At 38.8% G+C, this 21369-nt stretch overlaps 1 protein-coding gene across 1 annotated transcript in view; it reads right to left on the minus strand.

Annotated features, from left to right (window-relative positions):
* Positions 1-16026, minus strand: part of LOC148425570 (collagen alpha-1(XIV) chain-like) — a 106470-nt gene extending 90444 nt beyond the window's left edge. Inside the window, exons 1-3 of the mRNA XM_088409601.1 lie at positions 15927-16026; positions 5819-5935; positions 1424-1567 (exon numbers count right to left, since the gene is read on the minus strand). Of these exons, the coding sequence (XP_088265727.1) occupies positions 1424-1567; positions 5819-5935; positions 15927-16008 (343 nt within the window). The 5' untranslated portion in view covers positions 16009-16026. The remainder of the gene's footprint in view (positions 1-1423; positions 1568-5818; positions 5936-15926) is intronic.
* Between the last annotated feature and the right edge of the window lie 5343 nt (positions 16027-21369).

Here is a 21369-nt window from a genome sequence, read left to right on the forward strand (position 1 = left end):
GAAATTAACTCGTAACTTCTTCATTTCTCAACCAATCCAAGGGCTTCATATACTGTAGGCTGCTGGCATGATAGATGTAAATGACTGTGCAGACTTTGATGCTGAAAGCCTGACACAGTTGTTGTTTGTTGATCACAATGTAGAAAACCATGCTGACTCATATGTACTGTTTCAGCCAACCAATTTGTCTCTTACACCAACATTTACAGAGAGAGATTTGTCTCAAATCAAATGTTCCTGGGTCAGAAAAGCACTGTGCTGCTTAGCCTATTATTCCATATTTTTTGAACTTTAAACTTCACCGGACTACAAACCACATTAAAAATATAACAGAAAATCTGTTTTAGTTATGTATAGGCTGCACCTGACTGTAAGGTACAGGTTGTAACATCAGATATTTACGCAGAAAGATTGTACATGGAAGTTTTAATTTCATGTTTTCATTTAAAATGTTGTTTTAAAACTGCCTTGTTACAGAAAATCCAAGCCTTCAACGCAGACTGAGCATGCTTAAAAATAAGAGCAGCACCAATACAACTTTAACACAATCTTATCATATCTGCACGCTTAGAAATAAGAGCAGCCCCAACATAGTTTCTATATAAAAACGATAGTCAGATTGTTGGAATACTGCACCAAAACAACAGTAACATGTCAGATTGAATTTGCTCATGAGAGGCCCCCTGGTGGAGACTTAAATAGCAGTTCAAATTCAAAATCAATAATTCGATAGCATCTTTTTCTGTCTCCCTTAGTTTACTGAGATATTGCCCTCTGGTGCCCCCCCCCCCCCCCCCCCCCCCAAAAAAAAAAAAATGGATCAGCGAGACAGATTTTGCTAAACAATACTTTATACTATTGCTAACGGGGTCTATTTCGCTTCAGTTTTCTATGCTAGTTCAACAAAAAGCAAATAGGAGTGACAACTAATCAGCTTACACGCTGTACAAGCAATAACTTAAGATCAGGCACCAATGAATACTTTAAATTGTGTGTCATGAGAAAACTATAATCACTGTGCTTTAGTAAGGTTAAATATGTTTTGGGTAAGGGGTAAAATTATATAGTCTCTCTATAGCACAGATTTTCACCTTTTGGTACTAAACAAACTGCATCCCCTGCAATAAATGGGGGTTCACTGGAATAAATTCATACAGCACCTTTCCTCCCAGAAGGTATCGTTTTATAGTGTTGCCTCATTCATCCACTCAAGCAGTAAAAATGAAGTAGGCTATATTGTCAAGGAAGGCAGTAAACAAGTCATTCACACTAATGAGACTATCAGCAGCAACTGTAGTACATCAGTGGATACCTAGGACTTCAAATAGAAATGGAATTTGAACCCCATAGTCATCTTCCAGTTGATAGCTATGTTAAGAATGACCATAATGGCAATACACAAGGTTCAAATGTATGACCGCACCTTTAAATCGGCCCAGCAGTGCTCTGCTCTGAGTACTTCCACTGACAGAAATTACATTGACAACGTAGTCCTTGGACGGGTCGTAGTCTGTTATCAACACTTTGCTGTCGCTTTTTGATATGATGATCTCCCTCTGATGACCACCTATCAGAGCCAGAGTACAAGAAAAAAAGGCCAGTGTTACATTTGTGGAAACTATATCAGTACAGGTTGTTGTATTCACTTACCTGGAGGAATATGTGATGCCCAGTATAAATTAGAACATAGTTCATTCCTGGACATTATTCATTTTCATGAAGCCAAGTCAAGTTTGGTGACTTCCTGTCACCAAAGTGTGACGCTCCAAGAATTGCGCCGCATGGTTCGAGTGTGACAATGTGAAGCTGTGCGTTTAGTTCACCCCATCAAGCCCCACTATCAGCCCACTTCAATTTTGACCCTGCAATCAATAAAGCCATCAAGAAGGTGTGTGCACGCTTTTGGCGGTCACCTATCACCGCAGTCTGATGGATAATGACGCCCTTAGGAGAATGGCAAGGGATAAGAAGAAGGTGAAGAAACAGCAGAGCTCAGCATCCAAACTAAAGCCAGCCAACTAAATACAGTATCACTGTTTTAATTGGATGGATTTATGTTGCTGCACACTTCCAAGCTGTTGAGCTATGTGAAACTTAAAGTGCAATATACATAATCACCTGCTCCTGTGTATGAATAACAATTTCATATTTCTTCTCCAGGCTTCGCTCGTGAGATTAAACATCTTAAGAGACCAACAAATTTCAACAGCATCTACATTACAAACAATGCATATTGACAATGTACATTGTACTATTCTACTATTTGACTTTAAATTTAGTAAATGTTAACGTGAATGTGAACGTGAATGTGTGCCAAATCCCTACAACTGATATGGTTTATTAGGACCATATCCAGAAGCAAAAAAACTGCGACCGCAGATAGGCCCTTTAATTGTACTTGATTTGTACCCACAGTTTGTTCCATCTAATTGGCCTATTCACATATGATATTGCGCAAAAAACACAGTGAAAAACACGCCTCCCGAGTTTGACACCGAGTGCGGTTTGAGCCTGTTTTCGTCTGATAACACAAAGCAAAGTAAAACATTTGCTTTTCTCCAAGAAAACTGAAGCACGGCAGTTGGAAAGAGAGTCTTTCAGTCAATTCACCTGTTGAAAACAGCCTACTCAACCTAATGTCATTTTGCTTTACCTATGTTTTAAATATTTATTTATTTGTGTGTTTGTTTGTTTATTAAATTCCACTTTTTATTGTTGTTTTAATGCAATGTAGAATATTGTGTTGTGTTCTGGAGTGCCATGAAAGGCACCTTAAAAATGCATTATTATCATTATTACTATTATTATCATTACTATCATTGTTGTTGATAATGGAATTTGTCAGAACACAGGCTTTGGTTCCTGATTGCAGGAGGTGCGAATAAGACTGTCAGAAAACGACCAATCGTTACCAAATTTCACATGGACTTCAAATGTTAACATAGATCTCAAATTTTGAAATTTATGGACATAAGCACTTCCCTCATTGCGCGACAATAACTTGTCCTTGGAGAGGAAGATGACATTATATTCATTCGTTTATTATTTACGTTCGTTAAACCAAAATATCGTGCATATCTCATGTTGTGCATGTGATTATTTATGATGACTTGTCACCATTTTCCTACATTAAATAAGTGTGCTTTTTTCTTTTTCGGACAGAGGTTTTTAGAGCATCTTGTAATGTGAGGTTCAGCTGAGAAGAGCTACTCGTAAACCAGCTTTGAGCTGGTGTGATTGGTTTCTCCACAACCGCCTTTTGCAATTTATGGCAGTGTCACTAAATTAGACATTGTTTATTAATGAAACTCATTTGCATATAGGAAGGCAAATTCTCCGCCAAATATGTGCATATAAGATCATTTAGAAAAGCGCAACATGACCGGCACACAGTGCAGTTAAAGACACATTTCACCATCTGCTCCTGCTTTATGAATTAGACACTATCTGTTTGCTCAATTTTTACCAGGTTGCGCCATGCCAAGGCTGCACAATTCTTTAGTGAATTTGGAGAAACCTGAGTGAACCCTGTCTTCTTCAAATTAATACTTGAATTTTTATTATGCATTTTATGATAGTTGATATGAAGATGCTAGACATGAATTTGTCACTTTTGTCATTAGGATCATGTATTTATCACATTTGTCATACCGGATCCCATATTTACTGTTGTGAGTGACTCATTGATCTTTCAGTTGCCAGTCAGTTTCTACGGTTCTTTAGTTTGCTTTGAAATATCGGAAAATCAAACTAAGCTCTTGGTTTTTAGTGATTGTTGGCAAACTGCCACGTGAATCTATCTTTCTAATTTTTAGTCTGGTTTCTGAGTCTGATTCTCAGAGTAATTCCGAATCTGGTTTCAGAGTCTGGTCTTTCGAGGCCGTTGTGGTCATGTTGCATTTCTGCAAACAATGACTTTTCTTTTCTTCTTCTGTGTCCTGTCTACTTCTGAGTGCTAAATTCTGCTCCTCTCATAAAAATGAAGCTTTTCTGTTTTAATCTGAGCATATGAAATGAAAGGGAGGTCAAAGGAGAACCTGGAAAGCAGATAGATTGTGACTGGATACATTTGCATGGAGAGCTTAACTATCTTGAGAGTGTGTGATACGGAAAGGACACAGTGGAGGGCCAACATTTTTACTGCATATGCTGAGTGCCAAGGAACCACTGCAGCACTTCTACTCCTCCCAGAGAGGGAGCGGCCGTAAATTTGATTTTTTTATTCTCTTCTACGCCGTTAAACACAGCACGAAATTGTCAGACACGGCTTCCCTCACCATAGCTTGTTTGCGGGGGAGTCCATTTTATGTTACAACCTGCTTATTCAGACCTCCTTCTTCTCTTTTACAACGGCTGCACACGAAAGAATTATCTTCAGGGTTTCGACGCCGCATTAATACAGAACAATTGTGAGGTAGGCAGCATGGTCAGGGACTTTATGTGACAAAGATGTATGGCCGTGAAGGTAGAGACGCTGTGATTACAAGAAACATCAATGGCAATTAGCTTGATCGGTGAATGTATTATACAAGTGCAGATCAGATGAGGTCATTTCAGACATTTTAACACTCTTCACTTCTTTACAATAGGCAGGATGAAATGCTGGATGTTTGCCTCGCATCGATTGTCAGCTTGAGCATCATAACTCATTAAAGGGTGCTACTTGCCTAACACTTTCAACCTGCCGACATGGAGTTGTAATGAACTTTTTCTCATCTCCAATTTAGCAAAGATGGAAGATAATCTTGTTGAGTGTAGACCCTTGGAGGAGATGTTATGAGACATAACATAAATCATAATTCCCTGAATATGAGACACACTTTTTTCCCCAAAAATGAAGGGCAAAAGTATGAGCGTGTCCTATAAACGGTAACTTAAAAATCAGAATGCTCCGTCAACCACGTAAGCCGAGTTAGGACGTACGAATGCGCATTTCAATATGGATGTAGTCTTACTTACGGCAATTACAATAATGGAACAAGCTAGTGGGCGGAAATCAGTTAGCTGTTAGCAATTAGTGTCAGTTTGGGCTAACAGCAACTCGTGTTAGCCGAGTTTGTTACCATATTATTTTCAATATAAGAAGCGAACAGACTGAACCAATGTCCGAGTCCATCCTTGTTCACACAGAGAGACATTAAAGTAGATATCAGTTGGAAACCATGAAACTGTGAGAAAGTTTGATGCTAATGAATGTGTCCAGAAACTGAACAGATTGGTGCGATAGAAAAGCTAGGTAAATACTGATTTTATGACAATTAATCAATGACTTGCAGATATAAATACAAAGAAAATATGAAGGAATTACAAAGATGAAATTTATACTGTGTTAAGAATTCTTAAGTCGATATCTTATCGCGAAATGTGTGCTTTTAATTTGGAAGGATGTGCTGTATTTTAATTTGCACTTTTACAGTACATACGCCGTTTTCATTCAGCCTTTAGAGGCGCTGTAATCAATGACGTGAGCGTGCATTTCAATTTATTCCAATTGTTATTGATGGTTTGCATTGCTGTCCGTGTTTTATCGTTGTTATTGCCAAACTGTTTGTGCGTCCTACACACAGTACGCTAGAAAATAGCAGAATTTGACCCTAAAATTAGGGGTGCGTTCCATACACAGGTGCATCCTAGGTTTGGGGAATTATGGTATTACATAATTGTTCCTAAAACAAAGAAAATTCAAGTCATTACTTTGACCCTCTTCATTGAGTCGGCACCAGTTGGCAGAGCACATTTTTTCCCCGTATGTGATTGTTCAGAGAGTTGTAATTATTTTTGTAAGTAAAAAAAATGCTTTAGGACAAATCCGTCTTACCTGGTATACTGTTGTAGAGGAACAAGTAGCTATCAAAGTCGCCTTTGGGCTCCTTCCATGAGACAAGCAAGTTGTTTGGTTTCAGCACTTTGAAACGCAGCCTCCTCGGAGGTGGAACTGAAGGAACACATTATGATCAACACTTCTGTCATGGGAAATTAGTCATGAGTCGATTAATCAAAAGTATATTAATTAAAATGATCCTAGTCAGGAGGGACACAAGTAAGAAGAAGGAAATATTTCCTCCCTCCTTACTCCGATAATATGTAAAGCATTTGGCAATGAGCCTTTTGTGAACACATTTTACATGCAATGAATCCCAGCACTCCCTAAATTTATTGCTAAAACAACATTCAGGACCCGTCCCACCCGACCCAAAGGCGGAGAGAGGCTCCCCTTTCATCCATCGGGGTAAACCCCAATGTACAGGCACTAAGCTGGGGGGCAAGAGGTATGCCCACTCCTGCGCCTCTCGCCATGAAAAACTCTAGTGGAAAAGAGTCCAACCCTCTTAAGAGGATTGGTACCAGAGCCCAAGCTGCGTGTGGAGGCGAGTCCGACTATATCTGGTCGGAACTTCTCAACCTCGCACACCAGCTCAGGCTCCTTCCCATCTAGAGGGATGACATTCCATGTCTCTAGAGCCTGCTTCTGCAGCCGGGGATCGGACCGGCACGGTCCCCGCCCTTGGCTGCCGCTCACCTCGCACTGCACACGACCCCTGTGAGCCTTCCTGCAGGTGTTGAGCCCATGGAAAGCACAAGTTTTTACCGTTTTCTCAAGTTCTGACTTTTTATAAATTTCCAACATTAAACACACATACAATATTGATATCAGACAACTATAACATCTCAACTGAACCTAAAACACTTTTTCACTCAAGAGACTGATGAGTGGAACTATGAATTCTGCTCTTTACGAGAAAATCCTGAGCTGGAACGATCAGTCTTCAGTTTATAAACTCAAGCTGTACAGCACTTGAATTCGGCCTCTAACGTCCTGACTTGAATGCAATTGAAATGCTGCGGCATGACCTTAAAAAGGTTGTTCATGCTCAAAAGCTTTCCATCCATCCATCCATTTTCTATAGCCGCTTATCCTCAAAGGCTTGGGTCACAGGCTTGCTGGTGCCTATTCCAGCTGCCTACACCAAGCTGGTTGCCAGACAATTGCAGGGCACACAGAGACAAACAACCATTCACACTCATAATCACACCTAAGGGTAATTGAAAGTGTCCAATACACCTGCCATGAATGTTTTCGAATGTGGGAGGAAGCCGGAGTGACCGCGGGCTTGGGGAGAACATGCAAACTCCACACAGGAAGGTCGGAGTGAGCTGGAATCAAATTCAGAACTGGGGACTGTGAGGCCAACGTGCTAACCACTCTTCCACTGAGCCATTCCAGTGTTGTTAAATTAGAACAATTGTGCAAGGAAGAGTGTACCGAAAAATCTCTACACAAGATTTGAATGACTCATTGCCAGGTATAAAAAAAAAAAAAAATGACTTGAGTTCAGGTGTACTAGCTGAAGATGGCCAAACAAGCTATGAGATTGAGGCCAATAATCGTTTTTCACATATTGCCAGGTGGCCTTGGACGTCTATATGAATATTGCAATCATTTATTTAGATTGGCAATGTTTATTTAGATTATTATAATCTGAAATTTAAATCATTTGATGATTTTAAATGTTAGTAGCGAATCTATAGCTGAAACTATAGCTGGAAACACTGTTTTGGTTTGTTGTTCTTCTAAGGCTCTTTCCTTGATACCCGTGTTATTTGATTATGGTATGGAGACACAATGCAGTACAGAAGTCTTCATGCATCTATCAAATAATCCAAATGCATTGTGCAAAACTATATAATTACACCTCACCACAATAAGACCCTATGAATAATTCACCGCCACTGGGAACATTATAACTCTGGTAGCGTTTGGTGTGTGCTTGATAGTGTTTGAATGGAGTTGGCAGGAGATTAATAACGAGACCTTCCCTTTGCATGTCAAAGAACACACCCGTACACGCGCTGAATTATAATTAACAAATGTAAAAATTGAAGGAGACAGCTATAATGCTGAATGTGTGCCAAGGTCTGTACATCGAGGTAATCCAAGAGACCGTAACTGTGATTAATGAATATGGATATAATATAGATAATAGCAGTGGATGCCGACTGAAATTGAGGGTTTCTCATTTAAACTCTTCTTCACAGGTCAGCACATCTGCCACATACAAAATATGCAGAATATTCAAGCTCTACATTTCACTCTCTTTTGTTTGTTTAATTTCCAAGATGCTTTTGGGCATTTTGAAGGGAAAAGTGCTGAATCATAGCCATTTTGAATAATACAGTGGCTATATTCAAACAAGCAATGGTTCTCAAGCTTGTATCAATGACATAGCTCCTGTGAAATATTTTTTTCAGCCAAGTACACCTCAATGGGTGCGAAACATTTTTGGCATACAACATTTTGCAAAGGAGTCATTATAACACAATTTAGCAATTCGTGGCTTGATGTTCACATTAATTTTCTCTTACTTCGAAAAGAAAACTATACTGTTTCAATCGTGGTATAAAAATCAATAAATTACATTTGCTGATACATGCAGAAACTCTGTTAAAATCTCACATCCATCCTGCCGTGCCTTGACATAACCCCCCTTTGAGAACCACTGCACGAATGAACAGTATGCTATATGTTTTGTATACTATATACCTGTAACCCAGCCATATATTTTCCAAACAAGTGCCATTTATAGCGGCTTCCCTTTGCTCACCACCGAGCTTTGCATAAAACTCATGCTAGGCAGTGAAATTAAAGACCATTCTCAAAGTAGTAAATTAATGACTTACTCAGCAACAACAGTTTTTGCACCGGAAAATAGTCTGAGGCGTTGAAGCCTTCTTGAAGGGCCTTGCATATAAACACATTCCCATTGTTTTGGCAAATGAAAGGAATCCAATCAAAGACAATATCGAGTACATTTTCTTGCAGCATGGCGCTGTGAATTCCATTCAAAGGCATTTCAACAAGAGGCTAATTAGCGTAATCTTAAACTAAGTGGGAGGTGTGAGCCAGAAAAGAATCATTACTGGTGGTCATTACATTCCTGGCGGATATATAAATGTTTACTTTCCAAGGCCTCTGCCCCGTGGCTTTTAAAAATGAGTTTACAGATTTACAGTAGTTCATTTTATACCTTAAAATATTACCTTCTGCTCAAACCTTTATTGTCTTGAAGCTTTCATGCTTTGGTCACAGAATGAAAATAGGAATACCATCCGCTAGGATTGAAAGCGAAACACCGGCACATGGACCACAAACAAGCAGGCTGTTCATTCAGTGTAGTGGCCAGATTAGGTAGTACACAACTGGAATGATGAAATCCTCTGTCACACTTGGGTTACTTCGAAGATCCCATTGTGCTGCACTTCTTTTCACCTCGCAATATAACAATGTCCGGCCTGGTGAATGACTGGTAACCAGCCCATGGCATACAGTTTACGTAAGGCTCAAGGCATATGGTAAGTGTTTAGGCTTACGTGCCGTAATTATTTTATTAGTAGGGACGGTTTTTATTGTGGATTACTTCCAGCATTTGTTCAACCAGGAGAGACAAACAGGACATAGTAGACTGACTCAGAGTCTTGAGAAACTAAAGTGACACAATTTACCCATCCAATTGATAATTTAGGGAACATTATTGTGGCTCACTGTCCATTTGCTGACAATCCTTGCCAAGACAAATAAACAAACAAAAAAAAACGTAATTTATACAATATTCCATTCACCTTATGCTCCCATCAAGTGAAGTTATTTTTTTTAAGTAAGCCCATGGATGCGGCTAATCGTTTAAATCATTATTGCTGGGCAAAACTTGAAAGTTATCATTTACTGAAGTTACAGTTAGCCATGCGAGGAAGTTATTAGCAGGAAAAACAAGCTGGAGTTGATCATATGGATATAATATTACATACACTAACAAAATTGATTGCATATTTTTGGAGTTTGGAAAACATATTTTTCCTCAGACCTGGAACACATCAGAGATCATTCCACAACCTAAGACAGAAATTGACACTCGTCATGCGATAGAAACAGTATAATTGAATTTCACTGTAGCTTTTGATATTTGTGTTCAGACACGTTTGTTCTATGAATTTCAATGCCATGGTTTTACAAAGAATATAAATTGATGATCAGACAGCTATTTATCAAACAGGAAACTTATTTAATGGAAGTTTGTTTGGAGGTCATAATAATTATGGTTATCTTGAGTTGCAGTTGGGGGGTTCAACCAGATTGCATTGGTGCCCCCCACTTCCCCAGTGACAGGATATGGTATCTGAACCTTTTTGGCATTGCATTTTGGCGTAAAATCATCATATGTGAGTGCAAAATCTACCAGAGGAAAAAAAATGTGTCTACTGGAACTAAAAACACCCAGATATGTATAGGTTTTTTTTATCATTTTAATTTATTTTGATGATAACATGCAAACAGTGTCAGAAGGGGGAGGAATAAGTAACTGAACCTTCACATTTAACAGTTGGTTGCTCCCCCAGTGGCAGCAATAACTTCAACCAAACACTCCCTAAAGTTGCAGATCAGTTTGACACATTGATCAGGATTAATCTTGGACCATTCCTTTTTTCAAAATTGCTGCAGTTCAGTCAAACTCTTTGGACGTGCGGCCTGAATCATTGTGATGCAGCCATGCCACAGCATCTCAATGGAGTTGGTCAGGATTTTTATTTGGCCACTCTCTAATGTGTATTTTGTTCTTCTGCAACCATTCTGAAGTTCTTGTATTTTGGATCATTGTTGTATTGCAGCATACATCCCCTCTTCAGCTTCTACTCTCCAATGGGCTCACATATTCCTACAAAACACTTTGATTAACCTTTGAATTTGTGTTTCTATAAATGATAGCTCATTGTCCAGGCCCTGAGGCAGCAAAACAGGCCCAAACCAAGCCGCTCTCTCTACCTGCATCATTTTCCATCAGTTTTCCTCCACACATGACATTGTATGTTCCTCCTAAATAGTTCAACTTTAGTTTCATCAATCCACATAATATTTTGCTAAAGGGTTCCCTAGAGTATCTCAGTGCCTATCAGCAAAACTTAAATGTGCAGTAATGTTTTTTTGTTTTTTGACGGCAGAATGTGTAATCCATCCACGAGCACCCTTCCTTTCCAGTGTTTTACATAAAGTTGATGTATTTACAGCAAAATTGGACTGTGGCAATGATTTCTGTAAGTCTTTAGCAGACACTCTTGGGGTCTTGTTTTGTCTTGATTATTCTGCGTTGAACTGTTGGCATCCTTTTTGATTGAAGGCCAATCCTTCAGGGCGGAGTGACGGTGCCAAACTCTCTCCATTTGAAGATAATTTCTCTAACTGTGGTTTGATGAACATCCAGACCTTTAGACATGGCTTTTCAATTCTTGATCACTGGTTTTTAGGGCGCTCTTTTGAGCAAGGCGTGATGCACTTAACAGTGTCTGCTTTTAACCGGGTGTTTCATCAAGAGATAATTCTTAGCCGATCTGTGTTTACAGTGGGCAGAGAAGCTTTGAGCGATTCCTCAGTGGTTGGACACACCCTAACTTAAATTATTTGGAATAAACAACAAAATCAACATGAATTGGTCTCAACCTCTATTTATTCCTCTTCTGTTTTTCCATTGTTGGCATGTTACTCTCATTAAAAACACGAAAACCTTAAGGTGTTTGGTTGGTTTTAGATAGAGCCTTAGTTTATGATAGTGTATGATTTTAGAAAATATGAGGTCACATTTAATAGTGATTTTATGCAGAAATGTGACAAATTCCAAAAGGTCCAAATACGTTTTCATGCCACTGTGTGCAGACGATTTAACAAACTACACTGTTAGTAGTCTATGATCATGATAGTTGTAAGGCATATTTTTTTTCATGTGGTTTTCGAATAGTGTATTGTACAGTTAAGGTTAATGTGGAATTTCAGGAAGAATAGTGTTGACAACTGTCTGAGATCATGGAGAGCCTAAAAAAAAATGAAAATAAAAATCAAAAGGCTCCATTAATAACAAAAGGGCCCACATTGGTGGGTCCACTTCACATCACACCCATAACTCCATTCGTTCCAGAGTGCTTGGAGATCGTGACAAGCTGGATTCCACTCGACAGACATTGAATGGTGAGGAGCTGCCTCTTGATTGGCTTTGGCTAAATGAGCATTATTTAAATTCAAAGCAGGTACTTCCACCTCATTCTGCCTTTTGTTTATGAATTAATGCTTTCACCTCAGTGGCTTCACTCACGAGTTCATTATAGCTGGAATCATCATTGGCCACCACAAAGTCACTCACACTTACTGTCTGCCCTCTAACCACACACATTCAACTGCACAAATGCATACATTGATTATTGCAGACACACACACTTGATGTCGTATTTCGACCTGCACCACGTTAATTAGATAAGCAACACAATCAATTGAAATAAATGAGTATTCACACAGAAGCTGGGCACATGTAGGGAGTGTACACACACTTTAAGTAGCTTGATTGAGTAGCTGGACTATAATACAAACACTGGATTATCAAAAATTTGAAAATGTGGAAAACAACAAAACTCACTCCTATTAATCTGCTGCCTGCACAGCTGCAACGCAAAAATATTTCTACTTGCACCCTCTGGGGGCCGAGTAGGGAACAAAATTAATACATTTCATTTCTCCTTAGCAAGTATTTCATGCTATGTTGTGGACTTTGGTTTGAAAAAACAGATTTACAGCACACAAATTCACAGTTGTACTGCCCACTGAACAAAAGAAGCAAAACATAATATAGTATGCAATGCATTCTAAATGTAGTATTTCATTTAAAATTTGCACCAAAGGAAGAGTCAGTGTTTTATGTTTTCACCTGAGTGGATGGTTATTAAAAATAATACTATGTTAGGTATATTAATTAGGGGTGTCAAAAATATTGTGATTGAACGCAGTCATAGTTGACCATGTTTTTTTAATCTTGTTAATCTTTTTCTCAATCCGTAATTTCCTGCTTTCCGAATACTGATTGAATCCATTTGTATGTATCCAGGAAACAAAGGTCAATCACTCCCTGAAGTGGACACTGATTGGATGTCAATGTGTTTGGCATAAACTGATAAGCTTAAAAACATCTCGACATCGCCTGCCATAAAAGATTATTCATATGCATTCTTTGGAAGAAGGAGCTTGCTTACCACAGAAGCAGCTCAAATTTAGTCTACCAAATAAATGCAAAGCACCCAAGCTGTGACAGCAGCCACGGCTAATGATAGAAACAAAGTTACAATTGGAGGGAACCTTAGCAACGTTTTTTGATAAACTAATCGAGAACACACTGTGCTTGAGCAAGTCTGTGACGGACTGGATGAACTATGTTTTATTTTAATACTTTTTTCTAATTATTGGCAATTGACAAAAACAAAACAAAACAACAGTAACATTCCTCCTGAGGGTCAAAACTAAGGGTCGCAGCTTGTAGTTGGGAGTAGTCTCAATTACAGCAGAAGATAAATTATTATGCTACATGGCACAATGTATCTAAATAAAGAACAAAATGGTTGAAGGTTCGATGAGATTAAAAGGAGATTGAATAGATCAGTTGCATACGTCAATTCAGCTCTCTTTTAAACCTGGTGACTGCACTAATATATTGTATTTTCATAGAGTAAATTAGATGCTGGCTAACAAACAAACAAAAATACATCAAATTTTGTCAAGCCTGTCACATTTTTGAATTGTATGGTGTAATTATTTATGTTTTCCTTTTTTTATTGTGTGTGGATGGAATTCTTTTTTGGTCTGCTCAGTTGGAATCCTAGCTCATTTTGCAGTCAATAGGTCTTTCTTTACCCTTTGGTATACTGGAGGTCCTCAAGTTATCGTGACGTTATGTGTTATATACACAAATACTCTCCATGGCTAAAACACACAAATCCCCCCTCTAAAACCCCAGCTGAGCTGATGTTGTTGCTTCGAGGGACATTCATGGCTTTCCTCTGCCCCCTAATGAAGAGACTGGATAGGGGTCACCCCTGTGATGCTGTAACTTAGAGGCAACAAATCCCAGTCTAATTTATACTGCCACACTTTGGTCACACTTTTTGTTTATTTCTGCCTTAAATGAAATAAATCACTCTATGCGGTACAATAGCTGCTGCAAATTGGAATGAAATGATGAGAGAGAGAGGGAAGCAGACAAAAAAAAAAACGGAGAAAAGAGAATCGGCGTTAGAGTGAGAGGAAATGGTGCGAGCAAAGAGGGAGGTCTAAATTAAGTGTTGGGGGAAAAACGGGAAGAAAAAAATGCCCTGCTTTCATTTCAAAGCAATTGCCATTTAATAAGAAAGTCTGCTTGTAAACAAATCAACTAAACACAAGGAAATGCCACACCCAACAAGATTTAGACAACCTGTAGAAATCCAACAACAAACATTCATTATTTAAGGATCTAATTCCCCTTGAAAGTTGCCTGTATACTAATGTGCAAGACGATCAATAAAAGGATTACTCAACAGGTAGATCATTGATCCCTGCCAAGAACTTCTGAGTGATTGAAGAATCTTTGCTGGATGTCAGGGCAAGTCTTTCTTTGCACATTCCCACATTGTATACAGTTAAGGCCAGATGTCAATGGCAGTTTTTATTATTTCTGCCTTTGCATAGCACTGCTCTGGATTTAAATTAAAATAATGACGTGACTGAATTATACATTTTCAGCTTTCGGTAACAAAATGGAGGCAGCACTTCATCATCAAGTTGCTCATTACACTCATCAATTTGTCGGATCTGTGTATGCGGCACATGCAGTGAAACAATTCAATTTGGACAAGGACAGCTAACAATAGATTCCCTTTTGGTTCAATTTCACACTTGAATTGTGGGCAGGCACTTTGGAAAACAGCTATTTGTAAACAAGCAATTAAAAAGGAAGTTTTCCACATTGACACCTTTATATTAAAACGCCTTAATGTATTGAACGAGTGAAATGGAATATTATTGGGTGGCAAATGCAGTTAGTTGCTTGATTAATTAGTTGATCAATTAAACATTCTTTATAAAAACGCAGCACGTGACGTGTTGGTTGGAGGATTCACCGTAGATCTCACAAAATACATACATTGCCAGTGGAAGTTGGGGATGACTTCAGTCAGTCACTGACTACAAAGAATATTCATTGTCTGACCCCACAGATTTGTGGTGCGCACCCGAGCATTTGTATGTTCACCGATTTTTTTTTAATAGCATTTAATGAAAAAAAAATCAGGGGATTTTGATTTGATTTCACTTTGCGGGAATACAGCGTCTATATTTGACTTGATTTTCTTGCTTGTAATCGTAGGGCAAATCTATCATCCGACTGTAGCCTCTGCCCACATCCCACATTTCAGAATTACGTTGTTACTTCCTGAGGCTTTTTTTGTATCACACTAGAAATCAAAGTAAATATTCAGTTGAAAAAATTTTCTATTGATTTTGATCTTGTGCCTATCATGATAAATACTCAGCCCAACGTCAAATCAATCCACACGCAAATAGGTTTGAGAACATTTCAAGCATCATCAATCTGCCCTATAAGTTAAACATGTCGTGCTACGTTCATCGAAAACAGGGACAAATGAACATGGTCATTAATATACGTACAGTATATCACTTTTTTGTCGGCACAATTTCACGATGGGACCCACTGTGATTGCATCCGGTTTGCTGTGGAGCAGTTGATTGCAAGGTATACTAGAGCGTTACATATGTTGTGCAGCGCATCAGCGCAGCCCGAAGCATGCATTTACTAAAAAAACACTCTGTAGCATGGCAACATCTGCAGCCAGGTGGCAAGCGGCGCTGTGACACGGAGCTGAAACGCTACCCGGATAGAGATGATAGCATCAGTGTGCATATGGTGTCATCTGATTGGACTGAGCCTTTCCATCAGTGATAATGGGGGGAGGAGTGAAGAAAGTTTACGGTGATGGAGCCCAGAAAGCACAGAAGGCTGAGAGGGGATGGGAGAAGCAGGAAAGTGGTTTTAAGTGGAGAAAAGGACTACAAGAAGAGAACTTACCTTGATCCTGTGCTTTACTGGGGAAATGTGAAATGACAGCAAGTAACACCAGCGGAGCCCACAGACAACCCTGCGAAAACATCCTCAAAAGCAGCGACACGGACCTGGAAGAAGATGAAAAGAAGCTGAGCAAATGACGAAAAGCTGATTGAGACAAGACACCCAGTGACAGACTTAAGGAATGCCATTCAGCTGCGGGGAGGCTCCAGGGGTCAGGACGACCCACCTTGCAACCCTGCCCCCAACGAGCCCCCAAGGGGCTGATCCGGAATCAGTTAGCCCCATTTATCGTCCGCTCGGAGACAATTACACGGCAGTTGTCGGGCAGTCTAGACTGACCACAGAGCAGTCGCTCAGCTTCACGCCCACACGGAGGAGGCTGAAACAGTGGAGGACTTTGTTGGCAGGAAAGAGAAATGAAGAGAAGAGAAATGTAAAAGAAAAGAGTCAAGAGAAGAGGAGAGTTTGATTTTTTGAGAAGAGAGATGAGAACCGAACAGGAGAGAAGATGATCTTTGACCTTCAATCACAAACTTTGGGTTCTGTTACGAAGAAGGGAAGATATTATTTCACATGAAAAATTGATGATTTTTTTTTTTTTTTTAGCCATCTGGTCTGTCACCCAAAAAGAAACGACAATTCCGTTTGACTGTTACACCTACTAGAAATTAAATAAGTGATTATTATTAAACAGCACGCATACCTTCCAACATAACTCTCACGAAACAAAATTATAAAACAGGCCACCAATTTAGATCACGGAAAAAAAAACTTTCAACGTTAGCACTTGTGTCAAGTCATAAAATGTAATGTAAGTTATGCATGGTCATCTTTCACTTGTTTCAGTAGTTGGGGGAAGTCTGTTTACAGTTAGGTAGGTTATTGCTCATGGATGTGGATGTGGACCCAAATCCAAGTAGTTAAGAAATGTTAAAAAATAAATGTATTTATTTTCAAAAAGAACAAAGAAGCTTCTCAAAATGTCAAAACCATACAATTACCAAATTAAGGGTAAGAGAAAAAAAAACACAAAAATAATACTTAAAGATAAGAGTTGGCTAGACTTACTGCCAACAAACATCATACCTCATTTACAACACAAATGATTTTATCATTTTGAATTAAAATTGGGAAATGAAAACATATTGATTGAATTGATTTGGATCATTTGAGGTTTGAATGAGCACTGAAATATGCTTGATTATAAGTCTCTTGACAGCAACTCAACATCTGAAGGTCATCTTCCTTTATATTTAAGAAGCTAGACTTTAATTATTACCTATTCTAGAGCAATTCATTCAACCATGTGGTAAACATATAATAGTGTACTTCCTCTAGAAATAAACATTTTTTCTTGTACAATAAAAACATTTAAACACACATTTTGCCTTTTGCTGTCAAACAAAAAATACATCACACATGCTCAGGGTTAAACATGAGTGTCACATGACCAAACCCAGAAAAGAAATGGACTCTGAGTGGATGTTACCCTCAATGGAGCACACTGGGGCAAATGTTTCAGCCGACAGCAAGTGGCAAATGTGTTTGTAAAGGTATTAATTGTACACGAAAATGATTTTAGTGAGTCAAATTACTTGAAGACAATACATGAACTTTTTACTTCTGAAAATATAGCTAAATAAATTCCGTACCACTTTAAAATGCATTTTGCCACTTGATGAGCCCTGAGCACATGCGATGCTATTTTCAATCTATATTTCAATGTAATTAACCACTGCTGAAAATGGCTAAATAAAAAGGATATCCCTTTAACACTTTATTGAGGAGGTCTAACGTAAGGGTGCGGGTGACAAATTAAGAAAGGGGGGAAAGTGGAGGACTGACATGATCCGAGTTTGATTGGCAGCTCAAATAGGGAAAAAACAGTGTGAGTGCCACTGTCCATTTTCCCCCCACGTTCCTCCTCTCACCTCCTGATTGATGCTCATTATTACACACGCAAGAGGAGGGCTGAGGAATCTTTCTCACCTGGGGACACCCGCTCTCCTGCAGCTCGATGAATAAAACAGCACTTGTAACAAAGTTGTGTCAAGATTGGATTATGGCATGTGGAGCTCACCCGTGCCTTTAAGAATATGCCCAACAGCTGCAAGTATTTCAAGATAGGAACATGTTTGGAGTACACAGTTCCCACTTTCGGACTTTTAGTATGTTATTTTCTTTGCAGCAAATTACTGTTGGTTACTACCTGCAGCCCCGCGCACCTGAGCCCGTCTCTCACTGTCACGCACATGCACGCACATTGAATGAAATCGCATTTCATACCTCTCCAGTCATATATTCAGAGCGTCCCCTTTTCTCCTCCAAAAAATGAAATCCAAAACGACCGCTGCCGCGTCCCGAAAGAATTCTTCTCCGTCTCCTTCTCCTCGTGTCACACCTCTTCGGGTTCGCTCGCTCGGTCGGAAGTGGATGACTGGGTTTTTCTCTCCTCGTTATTCAGTCATCCCTCCCTCCGGCTAATCCTTCCTGTCCCAGCCCTCACTACGTCTCATCACACACACGCATACGCGCGTAGACGCACACACCGCCACGCAGTGCAGCTGCGCAAAAGAACCCGGGCTCATCCTGCAGGGTGCACTCGGGATGCAGCGGCTTTCCGGGGTCACCGTTCGACCCCATGGCACGGATCACATTCGGAATCTGTGTTCGGAATTTAGGTTAGGCTACTGCATTCTATTATTTGCGAGTCGAGCAAGGGAATACTGATTGGAATTTTAAAGACATCTCCGTGTTAAAATAGGATAGCTGATATGTACGGTTGGTTGTGCATATTTAATTCAACTGCGGTCCACGGGCAAACGTGCATCATTTATTTTATTAAAACCTTCATGTAACCAATAATACGAACGAAATCAGTTTCAGAGCAGTTGTTCACCCTGGATTTGTGTTTGTCTGTATTTTTCGAAAACGGTCACTGCAAAATTGCGTTGAAGTCAAAGAAGTTATGAATTATTGACTTGCCAAATGTCCTAATACAACTATCTAATTTACAATACTTTTTGGAGGTGGATTTTTTTGTATCCTTGAAAAAAAACTTTTCTGTAAAAATGATTATATTAATAATAATAAAACGAATAAACGCCACAAAAAAGACAAAAAATATATGACAAACTTTCAAAAACTCCATATTTAGTAAAATTTTTAGATTGAAAACATTCTATGTGTTGCCAATTCTAATGTGATGTGTTGAAAGCCCCCCAAAACATTGTGTGTGTATACAGACACAGACAGACAGACAGACAGACAGACAGACAGACAGACAGACAGACAGACAGACAGACAGACAGACAGACAGACAGACAGACAGACAGACAGACAGACAGACAGATAGATAGATAGATAGATAGATAGATAGATAGATAGATAGATAGATAGATAGATAGATAGATAGATAGATAGATAGATAGATAGAATATTGTAATGTAACTAATTACTTTGAAATGACAGTAATAAGTATTAAATAACGCATGATAGTTTTGAAGTAACTTGCCCAACACTGATTAAGGTGCTTAGATTTTACAGTAGGCCAATTGATGGGACAGTTGTTAGCTTCACAGTTCAGGGACAGGAGTTCAAATCCAGCTTGCTCCAGACCTTCCTGTATGGAGTTTGCATGTTCTCCCCGAGCCCGCGTGAGTTTTCTCCTGACAATCCGGCTTCCTCCAACACTTCAAAAACATGGATGGCAGGTGTATTGGACACACTAAATTGTCCTTAGATGTGATTGGGTGCGTGAATGGTTGTTCGTCTCTGTGTGCACTGCAGTTGGCTGGCAATCAGTTGCCGCACAAAGTCAGCTGGGACAGGCACCAGCAGGCCTGCCACCCTTGTGAAGACAAGCTGCTATAGAAAAACGATGGTTTGAGATTCTAGTTTGTAAATGATATGCTAGCTTTGGGTTCTAGGTTTTAAAAACACTGTGAAATTTAAAAAAAAGTCTTTTTCAGGCAGAAGCTAGAAAAGTACAAAATGTCTTCTTTTTAAGCACTCGATGTTTTGTGCGGTTTCCCCTCAGGCTTGAAGGAGTCATGGGAAAACCTTGAGGCTGTCTGGTCAAATGTCCCTCTGGATGGATTGAAAGCCCAAATAGCTACATGCATGCCAGGTGTGTCCCTGAGGCATCACATGCACAGTCGCGCACACACTCATTCATGCCTCAGTCAAACAAGTGTCCAAAGGTCATAAACTCTGTAATAAAGTGGGAGAGGTTGGTCTTCCTTCTTGTCCCCTTCAACCAGTGGTCCGCACTTCCTTAGCTGTTGTCTGCATTCATACGGCAAACATAATAAGTGACAAAATTACCTAAATCCGTGCTTTATAAAATATATATTTATATTCAATTAAATCAAAATTGCTGGCACTTTGGACCTCCAAAACATTATAAAACAGGGGTGTCCAAACTTTTTCTTCCAAGGCCCACATACAAAAACATTGAAGGCTAATAGGTTGGGATTTTACAATATTTTTGGTTTGTGGAGACCCTGTAATCCCCAATAAAATATCAACCCTGCACTGAAGTCAACGTTCAGAACAAACACAGGAACATTTTTAAAGCAGTTACTTGAGATTCATTTATTTGATATGTTCACATTCTGAAACTTGACACAGAGCAGAAAGGAGATGATACCATTTTTTAAAATATCATATAAAATAATATAATATAATATAATATAATATAATATAATATAATATATAATATAAGCTGTTATTTGAACACCCCTTGTGTAGAAAGTGTTATATAAGTGTACTCCACTTTAGACTTGTCATACATTATTAAAAATAATATTAATAATAACCACACATGTGGAATGACCAATAGCAGAAATTTAAAAACAATACAAAATCTACCAAATTGTGACTTACACTGTAAAAAAGGGTAAAGTAACAGACAAGAAGTTTACAAGAAAATACCGTAATTTCAAAATGTAAAAAAATAAAATAAATAAACAATAAATCACTGTAACTGTAAAAAGATGCCACAATATAATTCCGTTATTTTACAGATTTACTACAATAAACCTTAATTTATTGTTAAAGTATGTCAACAAATAAACTGTATTTCACAAATTTTTGTCGCTTATTTAAGGGTAAACACTAATATTAAACTTCAAAACAAGACAAAAAAAATTGGAAATTTCATTTAAAATAAATATGCATGACTAATATTTTCATAGAAAATAGCAAAAAAAATCTTTAAATTCATTCATTTAGAAAGTTTGTTCCTGCCTGTTTTTTCTCAAAGCTTGCTACATATGTTTTGTGGCGATTTTTAGACATTCAAGCCATACATAAATGTCAAAGGTCACCTGCATCGTATATTAAAAGGTGTGTGCATTCAAAACGAAATGACAACAATGCGACATGCCATTGGAGTGCGCGCTGCATGTGAAATCCTTGGTTCTCGAGAAGAATTAGATGG

This window comes from Hippichthys cyanospilos, chromosome 3, assembly GCF_059441005.1.
Source record: "Hippichthys cyanospilos isolate Australia breed blue-spotted pipefish chromosome 3, RoL_Hcya_1.0, whole genome shotgun sequence".
Taxonomy (NCBI): domain Eukaryota; kingdom Metazoa; phylum Chordata; class Actinopteri; order Syngnathiformes; family Syngnathidae; genus Hippichthys; species Hippichthys cyanospilos.